Genomic DNA, 12,186 nt, shown 5'->3' with positions numbered 1-12,186 from the left:
AATTTAAATCCATGAACATTAACTAAGCACTTAGTATGTGCACTGAAGATGCCAAGATGAATAAAACTCCATTCCTGCCATTCATGGTTCTTGTCATTTAGAGGGTGGGTGTATCAGGCTTCAACTAGAGAGAGAAGTAGAACCAGTAGGAGGTGTGTGTGTGTGTGTGTGTGTGTGTGTGTGTGTGTGTAGATGTGTACATGTGGAGGTGAGTGCATGTGTCTGTGTACACAAAGAGAGAGAAAAGGATTGATAAATTCATTACAAGAATGGTTTTGCAGTTTTGCAGTTGTGCAGCTGGCTAGGCAATTCCAAGGTCTGTAGAGCAGGCAGTTTGAAAGGGAAGATCACAGGCAGGCTGGGACTCCATGGCATGAGTTGAAGCTTCTTGTCCACAGGTGGCAGACAGGAAAAAAGACCAGCCAGGGGGGAAGAGAAAGCAATTGCAGACCCAGCTGCCATTTGGAGTCTCTCCCTCATGGAAGGCCTAACCCCTCTTCTAAAGGCCTTCCCACAGATGAAACCAGGCCCTCCCAGGATAATCTACATTTTGATTAACTTAAAGTCAGCTGATTAGGACCTTTAATCACATCTGCAGAATTCCTTCATGTGGCATCTAGATTAGCATTTGCTGGAGTAACTAGGAGAAGGTGCATATGTGTGCTACACAGTGGTCACTGCCTCCTTCTGCCTTCCAGCTCTCCTGAGAGAATACAGAATCCCAAACCCACCCTAACTGGACTTACACAAGAAAGGGAATTTGAGGAATTATAGTTCAGATGAGCCAAGCTGACACATCACAGAGCCATCAGGTGAATTTGGGAACCAGGAAGGACAGACATATAGACTAACAGTTTTTCAAGCCCATGCCAGGTATGACACGTCATTACTTGTAGTTTTCTTCTTCTCTTTCTAAATGAGTTAACCCATTCAAAGGCATTCCAGAGCATGTAACTGGTCACAGGATCTGACATTAAAACCTAGGCCTCTTCTACTCCAAACCCCAGTAAAACGGACTATATCATACTATCTCAAATTATTCAAATACTTATAGTCACGTATATTAAGTGTTTTGTAGAAGTGTGTGCAAGGTGCTGTGCATGCACAGGACAGGAAGGGTCACGAAAGAAGACTGGAAAGCTTCATAAAGAAGGGAACATCTGAATTGGCCTCTGAAAGAGTTATTGGGAATTATCTAATGGTGGAATTTCAGGCTCTGTGTCACATGAGTAGGAAAGAGTTTGTGGTTGCAGGGCTTTCAAATGCTCCCCAGTCATAAAGGCTGCCTCAGCCCAAGGTCTTTGGCAGCACAATATATAGTTTAAAACAGTAACTAATATGGCATCACGTGTCTTTTTATCAATCCTCTCATACTGAGCTTAGCAATTGCCAAACACTCCATGAATATTTGTGCATTGGATTTTTTTAAGCTCTTGAGCGACACATCTCCCTTGGAGTCCTGTTTGGAGAATCTCCAGTGTCTTATCGTCAAGTCACATGTCCTTCCAGCTAACAATAACTGGATGCCCTGTAATCATCGCTTAATATCCAAGGATTAAATTCAGATCCTGTAATGGAATAATCTCAAAACAATTCATTTCTCCGAAAGGAGTTTCTATTCTAATATGCTCAGTTTTCAAGGCCAAGATAAGACTATGTTCTACTGTAGTACTGGCAGACTCTAAGTAGATATGAAAAACCTCAGCTGCTTGCAAATGTTGGGTACCTTACCCAGGTAAACTTATATTCTGCTCTACAGCTTAGCCAGTCTTCATAACCTCAGCCTGCAGAATGGTATCCTGCTTGGCTCTCTCTCCTTGGTTGGCTTGGGCAGGACTAAAAGAGCTAGAGAGAGAAAAAAAAAAAAGCTTGGTCAGTATCAGCAAAATCAGCAGTGATACACAGAGGCATGTGGGGACTGTTACCTTCGAAAGCCCACAAATAAATATAAATGATCCCCTTGGATAAATAGGTTTCCTTCAGAAGGTAAGATGATTCAGCCCACTATACAACCGTTTAACAAAAAGCATTTTCTCCATTGTCTTGTTTAATGATCAGAATTCTCAGAGGCTCACAGAGCAAAGAGGACTGTACCTATTTAACAGGAAGTTGAAACCCAGAGAGATAATACGACTTTCCCAAGTTCCCTTAATGAATTACAGTTGGGCTCAGAACTGAATCCTAGTCTTTGGCCCACTGTTTCCCTTTTTATCACAATATTTATTTACTTGAACTTTTTCTGTCAAGATGAGCCTCCTGGTCACTCAGCTATCTCATGGATGGTGTGAAGCCAGGGAAACAACTATTTTTTGACACTTTTTATTTTCTTTGTTTAATAATATATATTCAGCATAGACATTTGGGGGAAAAAATAAAATGAAATTATCAACAATCTCACCACCTAATTTTGGCATGTATATAGTGGAGTTGTATCACAATTTTAAATTAATGCTACCTAATTCAACTATCTGGGCTCAGAAGAAAAGAGAGAAAAGAAAAGGCAAATAAATTTTAAAGTCTTGGTTTACCCAGGAACCCTTCTAGTCAATCTGGAACCCCCTTCTCCCCACACACATACACTTTATCTGTCCCTTCTCTGCCTTATTTTAATGCTTAGCACTTATCACAATCTAATACACTTGATATATTATGTATATCCATGTCACCTAGGATATAAGCTCCATGAGATCAGGGATTTTTTTCTCCCCTTTGGTCACTGCTGTATCCCCAGTATGCAGAATAGTAATGGCAGATTGTAAATTCTTAGTAAACATTTGTTGAATAAATGAATGAATGGACCCAAGCTAGAGTTACCAAAGGGATGTTCAAGGGCGAATAACATTTAGAATCTAATCCCCCTACAAGATACAACTACATTTCCTTCCTGCCTATTTTCTCTGGGCATGTATGTATATATATGTATATACATATATATATATATATATTTTTACATAGCTATGGTTAGACTGTATATACATTTTTTATCCAACTTTCCTCACCTACAATAATATATATAATAAGCATAGAAAATATCTTATGTCTTCTCCTAACATACTATAACTTCATCAAAATAAAATGTGGAAATGATACTGAAATTTGAAAAGAAAAAAAATTTCATAGACCTACCACCCAGATAGAACTACCAGCAACATTTTGGTTATTTTGCTTTTTAGCTCACTATTTTCAGAGTATTACTTTTAAGCAATGTTATGATCATACTATAGATAGAATTTTGCATAATTACATTTTTACAGGCTTCAGAATTAATTTACTGCATAAACAGTCTAATGAGATAGATCACAATTTACTTAATCACGTCTCGATTTCTGTATATTTAGGTTATTGTCAATCTCTATCTTTTATAAGTGACGTTGCAGTGGACATTTTTGTGTAGAAAGCTTTTTCCAGCTCTGTGATTAGGGAAATGACTTTTGCATGGCTCCCATGCTCCCTCTTACCATTCTGCCATAACCCTCTCCATTCCCTCACTGCAACACTGATGCAATTTATGACACTGGCTTCTTAGTTGTTTGAAGTGAATCCCGTAAGGGGTGACCTCCCAGTGTCTTCAATTATTATTTTAAATGATGCCTTAGGCCACTGCCTGGCACAGCAGTGCCCTCACCTTCCTGCCTTCTGTTTTCCAAGCATAGAGCTCAGCTGCCAAGCTGGCTGGGCCCCCTCCTGTCCTCAGAACTGCCTCCAGAGTCCCAGCCGAGAGCTAGATTAACCCCTTTTGTTAGCAGAGGTAATTTGCCTGGGTTCAGCATTAATAAGGGATGGCGTAAGCAGTTGGGGTCAGGAAGAACAGATCTGTCAAGCCCCAGGGTTAATTTAATAGCAATCTGTTGGCTGTCTGCATTGTATATTAGCTGTGACTCAAATGCTATGTTTTGCTTTTACCATTTTGTTCTTTAGGACAACAGGGAAATAATTTGGATAGAAAGCGCTAAAGGATAGGGAAGAGAAAATTGGCTGTCAAATGCATCATTCCATTTTCTAGATAACACAAGGTGCCTGCATTGCTTATCTCCTTTCTCCTCCCCTCCCAACATGGAGGGTAAAACCACATCTGCTGAAGTCACGGATCTCCATTTTGAACATTAAGGGGAAAGGCCTGGGTTTCTAGATGATACAGATGTGAAACTTCATTTCCCATCATCCTCAAAAGCCGTTGAATTTTTAGCAACCAGACTTCATCCTCCAGTTGTTTCTAGAGCTCAGCAAATCCTCTGTTGGAGAGCAAGCCAAGAAATCCCATGTCAGTTTTCTGCCCTGATTACTGGTTCAAAAATTCAGATCAGAGGACATACAAATCCTGAGTCAGATGCCATATCCAATATTCTGGGTCAGAAAAATGTGCCCCCCAAAGTAGGTGAATTCTGAAAACACGGGCCCAAATCAGGCCCCTCTCAGATTAGCCGGGGGTAGTTTCAAGAGAGCCAGAAATACCACATTCAAAAAAGCTGGCTTTATAAGGGCCATTCTTGAAGGGAAGCAGAGTGGCACTGTGGTAAGGAACACAGGCTCTGGAGTTGGACGACCTTGAGTTCAAATCCCAGCTCTGCCCCCTACGAGTCGTATGACCCTGAGTAATTTTCCTCACTCACTGCCTTGGTTTCCTCAGCCAAACATGGGGCTGTTAATAGTACCAACCTCAGAAGACTGAGATGAGGGTTAATTGAGACAATGCATGTCACGTGCTCCACACCGGGCAGGCCTGGCACTTGATAAACATTAGCCACCATTATTTTCATCATCCTCATTCTATCATCATGGTTATTAAAAATTGGTGCAGAGTTGTGGTCTATCTCCTGAACCCCACAGAGTCAGCCCCAAACAAGCACTCTAGTCAAAAGAAACTCACACCTGGAGCAGGAGAGCTAGCAATGGCTTGGGGATAGGGGTGTGGCCAGGCTTAGACGTCCTGGACAGACAGACAGATGGACAACGGAGGGAGGGGGGTAGGAATCCAGAAGCAGCAGCCCTAAGCAGACTCGGTTGGCACATTCCCACCATGGTGTTCTTGGTGGTGTGGGAGGATCCTGGTTTCACAGATATGTTTAGGCACCTCATTTTCACACATTCTGACTTTGGGGCTTTATTTTTAGGTGGTAAAAAAATAACTGTAGCTGTAGCACCTCCCCCTCCCACACAGCAAAGATTCCTTCCAGTTGAGCTTGTTTTTAGAGCTGTACTGGTAGAGCTTGAGAAAGCTGACACCCGATTCTCTTTCCCTATTTTGGGAAAATAGAAACATGCTTGCTGGCACAGTAGGATCTCAAGGTTCTTTCTGGAGGGCAATGAAATCTGACAAAGCAGAACGCCAACCTCTGCTTCCCCCACCCCATGCTGTGGCCACAGGCCTGGGGTGGGGAGAGTGGTCAGGGGGCGAGATCTTCAGAGCTGGGCTCGGAGATCCTGATTGGCATGGGCCCTTGCTCCCCAGCATGCGGTGCTAACTGCAATAATATTTGTAACGCCAGCAGCAGTTGAGTTGAAAGGTAGTATTTTGTGAATCCAGGGAACCCACATGCCCTGAAGAGCCAAGTAATTTGCATCTGGGTTTGGTGGAGAAATCATAGTTAAATGCAAAGGTAGTTCAGTCCCAAGTTAATTTTAGAAAGGACCCAGCAGGATTTAGAAGGGAGAATTGAAGGGGAAGAAGGCACAGCCAAATACAGAGCCATTGTCACAACATATTGCATGTTGGAATAGTTGTAGTAGGAACATAGGTGATGCCTGATAATAGATGATTGCATGGTTAGTGCTAGTATGACTAAAAATATCAACGTAAATACTTACACCTCATCTAAACTCTAAGGAGAGGACTATGCTGCCTGCTTAACGAAAAGCACAGAAGACTTTCACCCATCCCAATCTAATAGGATAGTCTGCATCAGGTTATTGCTTGAGGATTTAATGCAATGTTTTCCAAACATGATATTCGAACTCCTGGTGCTCATACAAACTTTTCCGTTTTAATCATTATGCATTTATTTGTATGTCTAGTATGAAAAATGTAACTAGCACCCTAAATCCACAATTTTATGAATATTGGATTACTGCTTAGACAAAGCTAAGAAAAGAAGGAAGTCAGCCAATTTAAAGTTGATGAGAAAAAAACATTAAGCAAAAAATATTACTTGATGACATACAGATGGGGCAAATATCACAAATGTGCCTCACACTAGTGAAGCCTAGGAAAAGTGGGAATCATTTGGGTCAGCTTTATTGTGTAATGGCAACTGCGTTGTAAGGCCTGTTTCTTTGCAGGAAAGTTGCTCGGTCCTCAGACAGTACCTTCACCCCAACTCTGCCAGGTGCCTCTGAAAATTGCACCCTTGTCCCCCAAGGTCTAAGTAGGGATATGAAGGAATCAACACAAGCCCACTCCTCTGTCTGGGGAAAGAGCTCAGGAGAGATACCGTAAAGAAGGCATATGTTTCAGTTGAAATCACCTTCGTAAATGAAAGGCCAGATGTTTTATTCCAATATGAAGGAATTAAAGGATTATGATCTTGAAAAATAGAGGCATAATAATTCTTGATCAGAAAGAAAATACTGAAAAAAGAAGATAAACTAAGGGTATGTCTTGCAGAAGCCTAAAACTGTCCTACCCTGCAACTAGATGTCTTCTGTCCAATGCTTAAACTCCCACACAAATTTTCCATAATTATGAAAGAGCCTAGATTCTGTGCCTGAGATGAAATCCTCATGCTGCCACTCTTCAGCCACGTAATATGGGGAAAGTTACTTTCTCCTCCTGAAAACAAGGCGTAAGAAAATTGTTTATTATAGAGTTTTTGTAAGGAGTAAGTGAGATAAAGTATACAATGTGCTTTCCACAGTAATTGGCATATAACAAGTGCTCAGTAAATGGCAGCAGCTATTATTATTATTACCATTACCATCAACGTTATTATGAAAAAAGTTCTCAGGCATTTCATAGAAGAGGACTTGCAGTCTATTGTAATATCACTTATCAGCCCAGGAGTCAAGATTAGGGATTCAAATAAGTTGAATTATTTGGTTGGAATGGGACTAGTTTCTTAACCACTGTTGTAAAATGGGAAATGAAAGTCTTTGCAACCTGGCACATTTAGCATGTTAGTGTGAGCATTCACTTTATAAGGTGGATGGGATGTCTTCTACGTTTAGGGAGATTAAACACTGAGAGAGTCCGGGAGACCCAAGTTCCAGTCCTCCCTCCAGCCAGTGGGAAACTGTGGGCTATTTTCTTAAAGTCTCTGAGCCTCACCTGCCTGGGACCAAGAATCCCTGCTTACTTGCTCATGGAGTTATTATGAGGATCCACTGCATGTGTGGCCGGGGCTAACGTTCTCCACAGACGTGAGGTGGTGCCATTGCTAATCACCCCGAGTGTCTCCCTCGTCTTCTGGTTCCCTCCTTGACTCGCCTGTGCCAGATATCGTGGACATTAAGCCGGCCAACATGGAGGAGCTCACGGAGGTGATCACGGCGGCCGAGTTCCACCCCCATCACTGCAACACCTTCGTGTACAGCAGCAGCAAAGGGACCATCCGGCTGTGTGACATGAGGGCGTCGGCCCTATGCGACAGGCACACCAAATGTGAGTAACAGCCCCGGGCTGACTGGGGCAGTCGGGCCACAGACCCCCAGCGTGTGGGAGGCAGGAGGGAGAGAATCCAGGAGGTCTTCGAGCTCCTTTCCTTGGTCTGACACACTGGGGGCCTGACTCAGGATTCGGCTCAACGTTTGGCGTTTCTATAAAGATGTAGCCTCGTGTGCGATTCCACAGACATTCACTGAAAGCTATGAAACTTAGAGATGAATGAGACCCAATCCCTGTCAGTGAAGGGTTTACATAAGGTATGATGCAATACAAATAATGCTTTAAGAAGATCACTCTTGCTGCTGTGGGGAGAGTCTGAGAAGTTGAACGGGGAGACCAGTTAGGAGACGGTTATAAAATCCAGGCAAGAGGTGCGAGTGGGCTGTACTGGTGCAGGGATGTTAAGTGAAGAGGAGTGGATGGAGTCTAGACATCTCCTGGCAGTAGAGTTAATACAGCTTGCTGGTGGGTTGTGGGAAGCAAAGAGGATAAGAGAAATAGAGTGTGGCAGCGGTGGGGGGGGGGGGTGGTGGTGTTCAGTGGCTCTCGGACAGGTTGCAGCTATGGGAACCAACACTCGAGAAGCCCCCATCGTTCTAATGGGCACCAGAGACAAGCTTCAGAGGGGAGCGGATTGGGGGTAAGTGCAGCCAGCCTCACTGGCCTACAGGTCATGCTGGAGTTTTAAGGGCTGAATTTAGCCTAACTGGCTGGCTAAATTCATTAACCTTTCTGAACCTAGGTTCATAAGTAAATTGGGTAAGATAATAACAACAAACATATGGGTTTTCCAAGGGGCTTAGATTAAATATTAAAAATTAATAATGAGATATTTTACACCATTTTTTCCACACTAAGTCTTGAAAATTCAGAGTGTATTTTATACCTACAGCGCATCTCAATTCATATTATCCGCACTTCAAGTACTCAATAGCCATGTGTGGCTAGTGGCTACCATATTGGATACAGTTGATTTAGAACAATTCCATCATTGCAGAAAGTTGTATTGGAGGGTGCCTGTTTAGACTATCAGCTCCTTGACAGCGTGGACTTATTCTGGTTTGTTCACTGCTGTTTCCCTAGTACCTAAACCAATGCCTGGCCCATGACACATGCTCAATAAATATTTTCTAGTGCTTGTGCTAGTGTTGATCTTACGTGAGCCAGCAAGGGAAGTCTTCAAGCAGAAGGATCAGCATGTGCAAAGGTCCTGTGGCACGAAAGATTATAATACATTGTGTGACCCAAGATGACTGAAGAGGTTGGTATGTAGGGAGTGACTTGAAGAAGGCAGAGCATTGAGGCTTGTGAGGAGACAGGTCATAAAGGCCAGGATAAAGAACTTGAATTTTTTTCCCAAAGTCAGTGAACAGCCACTAAAGTAACTAGGGAAGTAATATGATGAGAATTAGATTTTAGAGAAGTCACTCTGGCAGAAGGGCAGAGGTTGTATTCTGGCTGGGAGAATAAGGAGATTAGGAAGCCACTTAGATATTATAATGTAGACCAGGGTTTCTCAACAGTGGCACTATTGACAGTTTGGGCCAGACAGTTTGTTTGGGGATGGTTGGTGGTTGTCCTGTGCACTGGTGGATGTTTAGAAGCATCCCTGGCCTCTACCCCCTAGATGCCAGTCGCACAACCCCAGATGTAACTACCAAAAATGTCTCCAAACATTGCCAAATGTCACCTAGGGGACAAAATCACCCCTGGTTGAGAACCACTGGTCTAGACTAAAAGTCATTTAGTCCTTCAGCATGACTTGCAGATATCCCTAGTATGTTTAATTCTCAAGAACTCTGAAAGGCACAAAGGAAAGGTAAGACAAATTTCTTATACTTAAGGAATTTAACATGTGGGCAAGATATACCCATGAAACATTTAGGGAACAAGGTATAAAGCAGTAAGTATCTAATACCGAAATGAGTGGTTGAGACAATTAGGAGTTATTCAGAGGAGGTAGGCCTCACAGGGAAGGCCAAGACTGGGTAGTCAAGGGTTGAAATACAGGTAGGATTCAGTTATGTGGCAAAGAGAAACAAGGGTGTTTTCAGTGGTGTGCACAACACAGGCAAAAGCCTGGAGTTAAGAAAATATGTGGAACCTTTCAAGGGCCTTAGCAAGAAGTGCTGGGCTTGGGTGAAAGGGGATATCGAGGAACTAAGGTCAGATAGGAGTGATGGTTCATAACAGGTTGGTCCTTAAACACCAGAGTCAAAAGTTTATGCTCTCATACAGTCATCCCTTCACTCACTCATTCATTCATTCATTCAGTACCTACTTCACACCCAGAGCCTGGCTCACATGGAAGCCAGTCCTTCTTAAACTCTCCCACCAATCACTGCACTCCAGGGGCCAGACCATGATGCATAGAGGAAGGGCACCCAGGGGCAGCATGACCTCTGATGCGTTCAGGGTGGCCTGGCCCAGCAGCAAATGCAGAACAGCACATGCCTGGCCGAGGCGGGCACCCAGGGGAGATACTGACCACAGTGGATTCTTTGAAGTCTTATTTTTCAGTTTTAAAATTTCATGTGAATTTGCATTTTCTCCCCATAAAATGTCTACTGTTAGTTTAATAATTACATTTCTAGCCCACCCCCCAATTTCAAATAAAATTGACGTACCTGGGTGATGCAGCCTTTATCTCATGGCTTCCTGTTTGCCCTGGTGCACCCTCCCATCTTCCCATCACCTGACCCCCATGGTACGTACATGGGCTGCAGTTTGAGAAACACAGTTCCTTGTACATGGGGAGTAGTTTGAGATCATTTAACTAAAAAGCAGAGTTAGAAGTTTGAGTTTTATGGAAGATTAACATGGGGCTGGTATGAAGAAAGCTTTAGTCTCAATACAGGGCAATTTACAACCTAGATAAGGATGGTGACTATGTAATGGAGAAGAAGGAATAGGAGAAAGGAATATTTTCTTTTAAAATGAGTCTATGTGACATAAGCAAGATTACAGGTTGGCATTCATCACACATGATATTAGTTTTTCAGTGTCCTTCCCCACCCGACCATAAGCTCTCAAAGGATAAAATCTGAACCTGTTTTGCTCACATTGTGTCACTAAGGCCCAACACTAAGTCAGTACTCAATGAATATTTATTCAATAAATAAATTTATGACTGAGGGTTGACATAAATAGGACATGTGGGAATGGGAACTGATGGGAAGCCATCTTGGGGGACCGTGCAGGGCTGGGTTCAGTTTGGGACGCGTTGTGGGAGAGGGGATGTGAGCTGTCTGAGGAGACAGGGCCCTCTGCTGAGAGCTCAGCCCGGCTAAGAGAAGGCGGAATCAGACTTGAAGGGGCCACAACTCAGGGGAGTGCCAGATACAGCGTAAGAAGCCCTGGGATCCTCACAGCCCAGTGTAGTGGACACCAGCCTGAGCTGTGGAGGGGACAGACCCACACGAGTTCTGGATAGGTAGAATAAACTGATTGGGAGGCTCGATGAATCCTAAACTCAAGAGGAAGGAGGGAAGGACACGGCATTAGAAACTTCCAGAGCAAGAATGATTTAGAATAGAAGCTCTGGAATCAGAGGTCAGCTCTGGCATGCAGTGGCCATGTGAGCTCAGACAAGTTAATTTCTCCTAGCCCCAAGTCCCTCATTTGAAAGTGGAAATAATATGGACAGCCTCCTAGGGCTGGTTTATGAGAGTAAATGTCAACGTGCATGTAAGATCCTGACACTCTGCTGGGCACACGGGAGTCAATAAATGGCACCAGCTGCCACTGCTGCTATCATAGTTACTCCTCCTGAATTCCTTATTCCAGGCCTGTGGCTGTAAGATGTTTGAAACCCCAAACCTTTTGCCACTTATGAGGCCCCATTATTCATCTATACAGTTAGTATTTGTTGAGCACATACTATATGTGAGATACTACAACAGACTCAGGGGAATCAATGGGGAGCAAAAACAGGCCTGGTTTCTTCCTCTTAGAATTCACTGTCTGTATTAGTCTCCTAGGGATGCTTTAACAAAATACCACAGGTTGAAGTGGCTTTAAAATAACAGAAATTTATTCTCTCACAGTTCTGGAGGCTAGAAGTCTAAAATCAAGGTGTTGGCAGAGTTGGTTCTTTCTTGGGAGCTCAGAGGGAGAATCTGTTCCCTGCCTCTCTCCTGGCTGGTTGCCAAAAGTCCTTGGCATTCCCTCCTTGGCTTTGTGGCAACATAACTCCAGTCTCTGCTCCTGTCTTCCCACAGCATTCTCCTCTCTCTCTCTCTCCTTCTCTCCCTCCCTCCCTCCCGCCCCCAACCCCTCCCTGCCTCCTTCCCTCTCTCTCCCTCCAAATTTCCCTCTTTTTATAGGGACACTAGCCATACTGGATTTAAAGCCCACCCTAATCCAGCATGACCTCATCTTAACTTGATGACATCTGCAAAGATCTGTTTCCATAAAGGTCACAATCACAGGTGCCAAGTGGACATGGATTTGGGGGGGACACTGTTCAACTCTGTGTACCATCCAAGGGGGAAAGGCACATTAGCCAGAGTCACAAACTAATATAGCCTTAGATCTGTAATAAGTGGTATGAAAGTGCTGTGAGAGGGAGTGACAAGAGCCTTATACCC

At 43.5% G+C, this 12,186-nt stretch overlaps 1 protein-coding gene across 7 annotated transcripts in view; it reads left to right on the top strand.

Annotated features, from left to right (window-relative positions):
* Window positions 1-12,186, top strand: part of PPP2R2B (protein phosphatase 2 regulatory subunit Bbeta) — a 495,413-nt gene that overhangs the window by 439,365 nt on the left and 43,862 nt on the right. For all 7 annotated transcript variants that reach the window (XM_037800851.1, XM_037800850.1, XM_037800852.1 and 4 more), the window contains one exon: window positions 7,430-7,594. In XM_037800851.1, the coding sequence (XP_037656779.1) occupies window positions 7,430-7,594 (165 nt within the window). The remainder of the gene's footprint in view (window positions 1-7,429; window positions 7,595-12,186) is intronic.

Source organism: Choloepus didactylus, chromosome 13 (genome assembly GCF_015220235.1).
Source record: "Choloepus didactylus isolate mChoDid1 chromosome 13, mChoDid1.pri, whole genome shotgun sequence".
Taxonomy (NCBI): Eukaryota; Metazoa; Chordata; class Mammalia; order Pilosa; family Megalonychidae; genus Choloepus; species Choloepus didactylus.
Note: the sequence above shows the minus strand (reverse complement) of the source record. Positions and strands in the feature narration are given on the sequence as shown.